Here is a 12,820-nt window from a genome sequence, read left to right as displayed (position 1 = left end):
ATAAATAAATAAAAAAGGAAAGAAAGGACCTTATCTTCACCAGACCTGGTTGTAAATGAAATTAGCTTCGTTTAAAGGTTTTTTTTTTTTTTTAAACCAGGTCCAGTCCAGATAATGTCCAAGTCGGGTCCAGCAACACACACCTTCATTCATGTACACTGAGAAAAAACAAAAAAAACAAAAAAAACAAAAAACAGAAAAAAAACACAGGAAATTTTGGAACACAACAGATTGCATATAATCTATAAACAAAATTACATTTTAAAAACAAAAACAAAAAAGTATGTACAGTCCAGCTTATGTTCAGGTCACTAAAAGTTAGGGAATACAACAACAGATAGCATATCATCTATAAATAATTACACTTTCAACATAAGCCTTTGAGGACTTCCCATCTTTTTTTATGTTTTTTGGCATCATTATCGTTTTCAACCAAGTAACTTTCTAAAGTTAAAAAATACTGAATAAATGTTTTAAAGAAAGTAATACTAAGTGAATATCTGTTTTTGGCCTTAAAAATAAACCTTTTACCGAGTACTATAATTAAATTGATTAAATCATGATTGTCAATGAACTCTCCCAAAATAACAGAAACCACATCAAGCTTCATAAACAAACCAATCCTTAAACACATTTTTTCAACTTCCACCCAAAAAGAAGACACTATATGACAATACCAAAACAAATGCAGGGTGGATTCAGACTCCTGACAACAAAATCGGCAGTCATCTGACTCTGTCATATTCCATAATTTTAAAATTTTCCCCGTGGGTAAGAAGTTATAAATAATTTTAATTTGAAAATAACGATTTTGCACATCAATAGTAGTTTTATAGATTAGTTTGAATATGGCATCCCACGGCAACGGGCAGTCAAAAAAGTCCTCCCATTTTCCAAATGTGTTGTATGGGGCAGCCTTCAAAGATTTCTTTATTAAATAAAACTTATATATTTTTCTATTTATTTTAGTTCCTTTTTGCCAACTCGAATTTCTTATTAGAGGTTTACAAACTAATAATTTAGTAGTTCCATAATTAATTATTTGTTTCCATCTTTTCCCAATGACTCCAGTTAGTTGATTAAATGAAAAGCTTGAGCAAGCATCACCATACATAGTTATAAATTCTTCATACTATAACTTTTATTTCTTAACCCCTCCTCCCTCTCAGACAGGGCTGCTGGTTGCTTGTTACCAAGGTTACGTCGATGTTGTCATAGCGATGTCTCAGTGTCCGTATCTGGACGCTAACTGGCAGGACAGTGAAGGCAACACTGCCCTCATCACTGCAGCACAAGCAGGTACGACTCTTGCTGTTCTCTGCTAAACTTCAAACTTGTATGGTGCGATTGTCACACACATCAGAAGTATGTCTTGTCTTCAGGTCACGTGACAATCACCAACTACCTGCTTAACTACTACTCAGGCTTGGACATCGAGAGGAGAAACTGTCACGGCTTCACGGCTCTGATGAAAGCTGCCATGCAGGGTCGTGTCGAGTGTGTGCGATCGCTCATGATGGCAGGTAATATCTTTAAAATGTTACTCTACCTCTAGTCTGTGATTACAGTGGAATTTGCTCGAATTGTCATACTTTTTTCGCATTAAGATTAATGGACACAATGGGCCACGTTGCAGTGATGGCTACAATATGTTATAGTGCATGTATATGAATTATAATTAGAGATATCCGATATCGGCCTGCCGATATTATCGACCGATAAATGCGTTAAAATGTAATATCGGAAATTATCGGTATCGTTTTTTTTTTATAATCAGTATCGTTTTATTTTTTATTTTTTTATTAAATCAACCTAAAAAACACAAGATACACTTACAATTAGTGCACCAACCCAAAAAACCTTCCTCTCCCATTTACACTCATTCACACAAAAGGGTTGTTTCTTTCTGTTATTAATATTCTGGTTCCTCCATTATATATCAATATATATCAATACAGTCTGCAAGGGATACAGTCCGTAAGCACACATGATTGTGCGTGCTGCTGGTCCACTAACAGTACTAACCTTTAACAGTTAATTTTACTAATGTTCATTAATTACTAGTTTATATGTAACTGTTTTTATATTGTTTTACTATCTTTTTTATTCAAGAACATTTTTTTTAATTTATTTATCTTATTTATTTATTTTTTTAAAAGTACCTTATCTTCACTGTAACACATGTACTTGCTTTTGAAATCATAAGTCAGGGGGACAATTTAATCCTAACAAAACATTTTTTGGAATATATAGCGGTCTCTTTATTTTTATTTTGTAAAAAAAAGTTTAAAAAAACATCACATATACTCAAAGACAAAATTTAGTGTCAGATTTGTCTAAAAACAACAGTAAAAAAAAGAATTGAGAATGAGAACAAGCTGAAATTTTAATTTTATAATTAATAATAACACACGTATAAAATTGAATAACACTTATCACACAAAGCTGACCCTAAGTCGTCTTTAAAATAAATACTGTAAATAAAATGTCTGTTTTTATCCTTTTTTATTTTTTTTTAACAAAATAAAATAAAATAAACATTTTGACAATTTTGACTGTTATTTCTTTATCCAACAATAAGCTGCAGTTCAACAAAATAGAGCTGCAGGCTGCACTTTGGACACCTGTTGACAGTGTTTTTGCATGGTCAGATAATTGTCAAGTTTGAAGACATGCAATACATGTCATGGTTCTGTTACAATTCAAAGAAGTAATAAGTTTAGTAAAAAAAATGAGGCGTTTTATTGATGTACATTATTTCCAGGCTTTTGCAGGCCACATAAAACCATGTGGCAGGCCAGATCTGGCCCCCGGGCCTCGAGATTAACACCTGTGATCTAGAGAGAGCGCGCCAGACTTTTTAGAGCACAGCGCTGGTATTGCTACTTTTTTGTACTTCATTTGGAGAACAGATTGTTCATCTTCAATTCTAGTCTCCTCGCCTTATTCAGACAAGCCATTAGGATAAAATAACCAAGGAGGACTTCACCCTTCAAAGTCAATCATCCATCCATCCATTTTCTACCGCTTGTCCCTTTTTGGGGTCGCTGGAGCCTATCAATCAAAGTTTATTTATATAGCCCTTAATCACAAGTGTCTCAAAGGGCTGCACAAGCCACAACGACATCCTCGGCTCAGATCCCACATTAAGGCAAGAAAAAACTCAACCCAATGGGAAACCCTTTAAGTGGCGCATTCACAGATCTGATTTGATACCTTTTCAAATTGTGTTGCTTGCAGGAGCCACCCTGAATGCACTGGACTGTGGCCGTCAAATGACCGCCAGGGAATGGGCATTTTTCACTGGCCGCTATGAAACAGCTTGGGTGATGGCCAGACTCCTGGAACGACCCTGCCCGCGCCAAATTAACGATGCATACAGGTAAAAAGTTTTCTACCCTAATTGTATTTTAAATAATAATATGAGTGATTGTTTAATTGATAAAGGGAACTAACAGCCATTTTGCTTTGACAGTCTAGAATGGCCCTCGCTGGCATCCCTGGTGTCCAAAGCCCGGGAGCCCCGTGGTTGTCTTAAGCGTTTCTCGGACACAGTGCGCGATGTCTTCAACATCGCCAATGTTACCAACCCCGAGGACTCCGGCATAATTGACCACCTGGTGTGTGTGACGACAGCCATCAGGAGCCCTTTCATCGCAGTCACCTGTCATACGGTGTGTCCAAACAGCCCTCCGAGTGTGGGCAAACGACGCTACGCGGTTCCCGAGATCATCCGCCACCAGCGAGCCAAAGAGCTCAGCGCCATCAACCCGGACAGGGTGGACACCCACCTCCAGCTTTTCCAGAACTCCAGGGTCACACTGGTGCCCAAGCCCTCACATGACCGGCGGGCCAGCCTTCAGCCGCAAAACGCAGTGCCTCGAGCGAGGAGCTCCAGCTTGGAAATGTTGTCTTTTAACGGAGCCGGGCTACGAAGGCCCAGCCTGCTTCCCTTGCACATGGTGCTCAGGAGGAGCAGCGTCAGGCCGGGATGGACCATTCCCAAGGTGAGGGTGTCCAAAGCCCCCACGCCCACTTATGAGCCAGAAAAGGTGCGCAGGAAGAGCAGTGCCAAAGATGGAGGAGGTAGGCACTTGCTGCAGATCCCCAAGTGGCGATACAAGGAGCTCAAAGAGGAGAGGAGGAAAGCGGAGGAGGCTGAAAGGAGGAGACTCGAGGCCATAGGCAAGACGCACCTCACTGTCGGGAAGAGGAAGTAGTCTCAATGCACACGACACCAAAAACAAAAGCAAATATGTTTGACTCAGGGTGAGTTTACAATTCCCAGCAGTGTTCTAAAACACAAGACAATGCTGCTTTTATAATCTTAAATTAAAGATGGCTGCCATTTTCAGGATGGACTTCATCTTGATACTTGAAGTGAACTCATTAATCATATTTATTGCAGTCCACTCGACCAAAACTTTGTTTTCTTCACATTTTCTAGTTTTTCCAACCTTTGAAGTTAGTTTTTCACTAATACAGAGTAACTCGAACACAACAAAAACATATTTTACTTATCGTAAAGTTCACTATTTTCCAGCAATGTATTTCCCCCAAAAATATGAATCTTGCAAACAATTTTTTCACAATGCTTGACAGGGTGTCAAATTCCGTACTTTTATAGATGCCGACCAAAGTCAGTACCGATTCACGTAAAATCAAGAGGTGCCATATTTTGATACCTATGTTGCACGTGACGTCACGTCCGGTTTCAGACTCACACCAGCTCAAGCACTTGGCCAGGAAACAAGCACTTAAGCAGCACTCAGAGCTCAAGGTAATATTACAATTTTCCATGCCAACAAAGCAAACAGAAGGCGCTCAAAAGTACAACTTATTCCAGCTCGATGCTATTTTACATTGGATTTGCCTTAGGCATGCTACCAATTACCTTTAGAGATTTTACATGGCAATTTCAACACGTCCAAATTTGGTAGTAAGATCCAAGTTACAATCAAACCGCTGGTGTGTAATAAGAACAATACATACAATATAAATACTTTTTAAGATGCAACAAAAGAAAATACTGCCAAATTCAACTTAATGGCAAAGACTACTTCCTGGCTAAGGTAACCCACAGTAATCTATACACTACTGCCATCTAACATCTTAGAATTGCACATGCATGCAAACTATAATATAAAAATAAAGTACAGTGCTGCAAATGAGACACAGCGGAGTGTTAAATGGTAAAAAAAAAAAAAAATCTTCCATCAATTATCACACATACTGAAAACGCGTACTGTTGACTACCAGTATAAATTCTAAGGTACTGGTATCGATTTAAACGTGTAAGGTACTGTAATATATAACCCACAATTGCAATTTTTGTTATATAGTTACTTATTCAAAAACACGTCAACATTTTTGGCTATCAGTTAAAAGATGTTAGAGTACGGGGACGTTGTTTTTCTATATCACAAATATATATTTTCACCAACCTTAAAAATATGTCAGTTTTCTGCTAATTACCCAGGTTTCCATGAGATTATGCATCTACAATTACACTGTAATGACATGCTTTGTACTTTGCTATATGATGACCAACCAATGAATGTACTTTGCATGTATATTTTTTATACTAGCAATAAAAATGCTTTTTAATGCCGTTTTCACTTCCTACTCAAATGGGATTTTTAAACTATAGTAACATCTTTTTTTACCTTAGTATTAACACCAAGACAGAAAGGTGGTGTCACTCTCTGAATATCATCAAATGAGTTGGGAATGCCCTAATGTTTACTTGAAAACAAACTGGTGACTCTCACCTGTAATTGCTCCGTATGGATGCATGGTGTTTACAGGGTATGAATGAAATGAAATAAACACTTCTGCTCACAGAAATACTTCTTCTGTATACTGTTTGATTCATAATATTAGCGGTTTCTATTTTTGACATGTGTACCTAATAGTTTGTCCACAAGTGTACCAGACATGTTGGCTTTATTTAATATGTATACCTACAATTTTACGTGCACCGAATTAGGCCAAATGTATAACTAATAGTTCATACCAGAGAAAGTATTTAGAACAAGTACTTTCCTAATATTTTAGGTGTACCAAATAATTAGGGCCAAACGTGCACCCAATATTTTATACAAAATACTGATATTTTGGGTGTACGTAATAATTAGGCCAAATGTGTACCTTATATTTTAATACTAGATAGTATGTTTAGGACAATTATGCTTCAAATATTTTGTGTTCACCTAATAAGGCAAAATGTGCACCTTTTAATTCATACCAGTGTGTTAGGACAAATGTTCCTAATATTTTGGAAGTAGGCCAAATGTGCACCTAATATTTATACCATATAAATAGTTTAGGAAAAGATGTCCCTAATATTGTGGGTGTCCCTAATATTAAAGCCTAATGTGTACTTATTTTATACAAGATAGCGAATTAGGACAAATATGTTCCTAAAATTTTGGGGGTACCTAATAATTAGGTCCAATATGAACCTAATATTTCATACAAGAGCATTTAGGAAAACATTTTTTGTAATACTTTGACCTCGGGTTTACAAATATTTTAGCAACAAGTGCATCCAATATTTCTGCAGCAGATGTACCAAATATTTTGGATGCATCTAATATTTTGGCCAAATAGCTTTCTAAAATGTTGACAACACATGTACCTGATAGTTTGTCCGCAAGTGTGCCTAATATTTTGGGTGCACCTAATAATTAGGATAGGCTACATGTTCACCTATTATTCTGGCCAAATGTGTTCCTAATTTCTTGGGTCACGATTGTACCAAATAGTTTTGATGTAGCGAATATTTCAGCCATGGCTGCACCTAATATTTTGTTCCATCATTTCAGCCAAACATTTTCCTATTTTTTTTGGGCCACAAGTGCACCTAATATTTTGGCCAAATCTCCTTATACTACATTTGTTACATTCATTACTCTTAATAATAACACCATTATGTCCTACACGGAGGTATGAGTATGCAATGAAGACAAGGGCATTAATGTGTCACACAACATTTAGGTCATGACAGTAGCTGAGCCAGCTGTTTGCTTACAGTGTAACCTGAGATTATGACATACACTACAGGCGAGCTCTTCCTCCTCCTCTATGACCCAAATCCTGCAATAATAAGGATAAAATAAAATATCACTACACTACTCATTCGACAGTTATTATTTTCAGCATGTTATAAGACAGCATGACCTAGTTCTGGATCAGCACTTTCAGGAGTGAATTTGGGTCCAAGCCCCCTGCTGGTTGTCTGCAGAACAGCACTTGCATATATCCAATTTTAATAAGCCACACATGACTGAACCTATTTTTCATTTGTTTACTTTCTATGCAATGATTCCTAGTTTGTACTAACACATCTTTGTAGCTAGAAAATAGCACCATTAACATAATTTCTAATTAAATATTTTTTCTGCGATTCAGAGATTGAAAATGTATTTTTTTCCTCAAACTGCTTCTCTAAATTAGTAATAAAGTAATCATTTTTATTTTACTGTAATACATGTAAAGCCTTTTTTAATGATTTCATGCCATTCTTTGAAATGACTACGACTCAAATATAAAGTAGGTCGTCCATTCTAATGAATTCCATTTCTGAAAAGCAGTAATAAATGAATAAATCAGCATCTGCACTATACATGAACTCGATCAAAGATGTCCTGAGAAACTTCTTCCACAAAGTTTTGCTTGTGCTCAACTAGATTGTACTTTAAAGCGCCATGTTGTCCAATCTGTCAGTGTAACAGGTTATGACATTCCTTTGACTCTGACAAACAGAGGCTTGTTGACTTACTGATGAATTTCGAGGTCCAGTTTGGACAGGATGAAGCTGGTTCTTGCGATGCCAAAGGTCACGTGGTCAACAACTGGCAGTGTGTGCTCAAGAGGGATGTCATTAAGTGCTGCTCAACCAGAGGACTTGTGCAGGATACACACTCTCTCCTACAGACAAAAAATAAACATGTTAGTTCAAGTGCAGGGAGTAGATTTGTTCTGCAGTTAGACATTTTACCCCTCAGCTATCAAACCATGCAATAGCTACGACTGGTGCTCGAAACTAATTAATTCACATCTAAACTGCAATTTTTATTCATTACAATTCTGTTTTGGGAAAAAAGGTGTTTTTTTAGGCTATATACATCAGCAGTCAAAAGAAGCTTTCGTAACATGTAACCCATTTTGAAAAGATTTTATTACAATTTATATACCAAATGAGACGAAAATCGAATCTGAATCGAATTGTCGGCGCAAGAATCAGAAAGGAATTCAATTGTGAGTTGTTGCAAAATTCACATCCCTAATAGCTACTTAACTACAGTAACTAAAGGTAATTTTTGTTCTCAACATTGATCATTTCATTAAAAGCACGTAGTTAGCTAACGAGCCAAAGTAGTCTTTGCTGTTTAATATTAACACACACAAAAAACAACTTTTGGAACGATGGTAAAAGTATACATTGTGTAACTACTACTGCAAGATACATATTAGCTAGTTCGCTAGCCAATGCATTTTCTGCTTTTGTTCAATTTTTAACAACCTATTTATTATTCAGACTGAAGATGAACATATAACATCAATTGGCTAGCTTTTATGTCATAATAACTAACCAACAAATTAAATAATCTACATATTAGCTGGCGAACTAGCTCAGGTAGTGTTTACTCGGTTTAATACAAAATAGCTAACATAGATAAAAGCATAGCTTGTACTTCTAAATGATACACATGAGCTAGCTAACTACCCTATGCGGTTTTGGTTTTGTTTCACCTTTACCTACTTATCTATCCTCTAGAATGAAGATAAACATAGCTAGGGTGTATTTGATACAAAGTAACTAACCAACCAACTAAATAATATTTTGCTTAGTTTAATACCAAATAACATAACCCACAAAAGGATGATAAACCTATACTAATCTGTCGGCCCTATCTTCATTATTCACAATATCTAGTTTACTAGCTACAGTAAGGTAGTGCTGTCTTTGTTTAGTACTAAACAACATAGCCCCCAAAACAGAGATGAAACTCTAAATTGCATATGTACTAATTAGCCAATGTATTGTTGGTTTTGTTTAATATTTACCTATCTGTCTTACAAAAAAAGATGTATACAATGTATCTTTACATTAGCTATCTTTTATTTGAAACTAAAGCGCAGTAACAATAATCAAACCAAATAAGTATCTACATATTAGCTAGCTAACTAGATAAGGTAGTCTTTGCTTTGTTTGATACCAAATAACATTACCCACAGCACGAAGATAAAAGTATATGTATCTACTGTATTGCACACATTAGCTACCTAACTAAGGTATTGTTTGCTTTGTTTAATACTAAATAAGTAACATAACCTTCAGAACTAAGCTAACATTATACATTTTGCATCTAATTAGCTAGCTAATTAGCCAATGGATTTTTGGTTTTGTTCAATCTTTAACTACCTATCTAAAGATAAACATATAACATCTATCTAGAATTAGCTAGTTTTATTTGATACTAAGTAAATAACCAACAAACTACTCAATAATCTACATATTAGCTAGCTAACCAGCTAATGTAGTGTTTGCTATATTTGAAACCAAATAACAAATATAACCCACACAACAATGATTAAACTATACATACAGTATATCTATTTACTGTGTCTTCATTATACATATTAGCGAGCTCTTATTTGCTATTAAGTAACTAACCAATCAATTCAATAATGTACATATTAGCTAGCTACCAACCAAATAATTTTTAGTCTTTGTGAAATCTTTAACTATCTATCTATCCTCTAGAACAAAGATAAACATATTAACATCTATTTAGAATTAGATTGCTTTTATTTGATGCTAAGTAATAAACCAACAAATAAAACCAACTTGATAAGCTAGTGATTGCTTGTCTAACATAACTTTCAGTAGAAAGATAAAAGTATATATTGTATATCTACTATTTTGCTAGCTAATTAGGCAAAGTATGTTGGTTTTGTTCAATCTTAAACTACCTATCTCTGCTTTATAACAAAGACACATGTATAACATCTACCTAGCATTAGTTAGCTTTTATTTCATAATAAGTAACAAACCAATGAAATAATCTACATATTAGCTAGACAACTAGCTAATGTAGTTTTTGCTTTATTTAAACCATATATTTACAGTAATATAGCCCACAGAAAAATGATTTAAGTATACCTATCTATCTACTGTAACTTTATTATACTGATTAACTAGCTTGTATTTGCTTTTAACTAACCAACCAATTTGATTATCTGTATATTATCTAGCTAAATAGCCATTTTTTTTGTCTTTGTTAAATCTTTAACTATCTACCCATCATCAAGAACAAAGATAAACATATTAACATCTAGATTTTGATAGCTTTTATTTGATGCTATGTAACAAACCAACTAATAAAACAATCTACATATTAGCTTGCTAACTACATAAGAAGGTGATAGCTTTGATTAATACTAACATAACTTTCAGAACAAAGATAAATGTATATATTGTATGTCTACTAATTAGCAAGCTAATTAGCCAATGTATTTTTGGATTTATTCAATCGGTAACTACCTATATATCCTTCAAAACAAAGATAAACGTACAGCATCTATCGAGCATTAGCTATCTTTAATTCGAGACTAAGTAACCAACAAACTAAATAATCTAATTAGCGAACTGGCTAATGTATTTTTGGTTTTGTTCATTCTTTTAACTACCTATATATCCTGCAGAATGAAGATAAACCCAAAACAACTAGGATTAGCTAGATTAAAAAATATATATATACTAAGTGACTACCAAACCAATGTAATAATCTACCGGTACATGTTCACTAGCTAACTAGGTAGCTATGGTACCTTTTTGTTTTGGAAATACTAACTTTTATAAAATACAAAATGGTTTCATATTTAGCAACGTTGCAAAATCCACTTTTTAAAAAACATTTTTATTTATTAGTATTTATTTTGAATCTATAAAAAAATGCAGCCGTTGCATAGTCACATATTTATAGCATTTACTTTGATACACACATTTAAAAACAAACAAACATAGAAACGAGCAATAGAAGGCAGCATGTACACAGCTGGAATTGGATGTTTGAGCAGACTTAAAACCGCTTCAAACCAACTTTAGATTGCACTGCCCGCTTTATTGGGCTAACGCGACCTGACAGGACACCTGCTTGTGTAAAGATGGATTACATGCAGTAACACCTGGTGCACACACTTGGAGACGCACGTGTGTGTGTCTTGAGGGGGAAGTGGACAGCGCTTGGAAAGATGTTCTTGTTTCATTTCCAAAACAGCAGTTGAGCAGCATCCCTCTGTGCCAGGAGTTCATTCACTGCGGGATGCTGAAACTAGCACGCTTGTTTGCTTTCAACCGGTAATTATTAAGCACAGAGGAACCTTCAAAGTTGTTAGGAGTAACAGGACCTTCATGCTAATAAAATGTGTATTTAAAAAACCCCCCCAAAAAACAGGACTGTGCTGATGTAAAATATCATTGAAAATACAGAAAAATAAGAGTGAACTTACTTTCCATGGCCTGCAGATGATCTGAATGAGGCAACTTCCTGTAGACCATTGGACTTGTGGAATACTCAACTTTTGTCTGGGGCAGGGTTGTCCAAATTTTTTCCACCGAGGGCAATATACTGACAAATCAAAGTAAGTGGGGGCCATCTTGATTGTCTTCATTTAAAGAAACAATATATAAATACATTTAAAAACAACAGCCTTCATGTCAGCTTTGTGTTTTTAGTGTCAACATTTAAACTTTTTCTCGTTACATTACACCCGTTTTACTTTTTTGTAGTAATGTGTGCTAACGGCCGGTCCAAAAATTAGCTGCGGGCCACAATTGACCCCGGGCCGCCTTTTGGATACCACTGGTGTAGAGTAACAACACTGACTGTAAACCCAGGGTCACAACTAAAGTGTGATTTATTTTTACTCTTTTCCCGCAGAAAATAAATCTAAAGTATATTAAGGATAAGGAGTAACACAAATGTGAATGTGTGTGTGAATGGGTGAATGTGGAAATACCGTCGGTGAATGTGGAAATACTGTCAAAGCGCTTTGAGTACCTTGAAGGTAGAAAAGCGCTATACAAGTATAACCCATTTATTTATTTATTTATTAAATAAAGTATATAATAAGTAACGTCAGAAGGATTTTAATGATTGTATTTCATGATAAAGTTTCATTATAGGAAACAGAGACAGGAAACAAAAGCTAGTTTTAAAGAATCTAAATAATATTTTTTTTTAATATGGAATACGATCAATATCCTGGGTTTTTTGCTTCATTAAAAATATTTTACAGTTAATTTGATCATGTATTTATACATTTTATTTCCCGTGGACCTATTTGATATAGAGAGGCAAACTTAAATAAATTAATTAATTTTACATAAATGTGTCAATTAATTACAATTGGAATTAAATACATAAATGTGCTATTAAAATCGTCATCAATTTATTTAAGGTAGAATTACGTTGCTCTACTTAATGTTTCCAGGAATGCCTAATGATTACATTATTTGCCGATTTAAATAATTTTTTCAGGATTAAATAAAATATTGATTTAGTTATTTATCTAATGACACATTTAATATTTGCTTAATCATCTCCCATTTAATTGTATCTGTTTCTTTGAGAGGTGAGTTTAACGGATAAAATCAACTTATGAAGCGGTGACAAAGGCCAAATGGGACAAAGTAAAATAAATATAAATACATCTTTAAGTAATTACTTTGTGTCATTAATTGTATCATGAAATGAATTAACTAAATCGTGAAATAATTAAATGTATTTTTATTGTATTTAAGTAATTT

At 34.8% G+C, this 12,820-nt stretch overlaps 1 protein-coding gene across 1 annotated transcript in view; it reads left to right on the top strand.

Annotated features, from left to right (window-relative positions):
* ankrd33ba (ankyrin repeat domain 33ba) overlaps positions 1-5,841 on the top strand; it is a 22,345-nt gene extending 16,504 nt beyond the window's left edge. Inside the window, exons 2-5 of the mRNA XM_061965550.2 lie at positions 1,170-1,299; positions 1,383-1,523; positions 3,241-3,382; positions 3,476-5,841. Coding sequence (XP_061821534.2) covers positions 1,170-1,299; positions 1,383-1,523; positions 3,241-3,382; positions 3,476-4,220 — 1,158 coding nt within the window. The 3' untranslated portion in view covers positions 4,221-5,841. The remainder of the gene's footprint in view (positions 1-1,169; positions 1,300-1,382; positions 1,524-3,240; positions 3,383-3,475) is intronic.
* Positions 5,842-12,820: the final 6,979 nt, after the last annotated feature.

Source organism: Nerophis lumbriciformis, linkage group LG07, assembly GCF_033978685.3.
Source record: "Nerophis lumbriciformis linkage group LG07, RoL_Nlum_v2.1, whole genome shotgun sequence".
In the NCBI taxonomy this organism is placed as follows: domain Eukaryota; kingdom Metazoa; phylum Chordata; class Actinopteri; order Syngnathiformes; family Syngnathidae; genus Nerophis; species Nerophis lumbriciformis.
The sequence above is the reverse complement of the archived record's forward strand: the minus strand, read 5'-3'. Positions and strand labels throughout refer to the sequence as shown.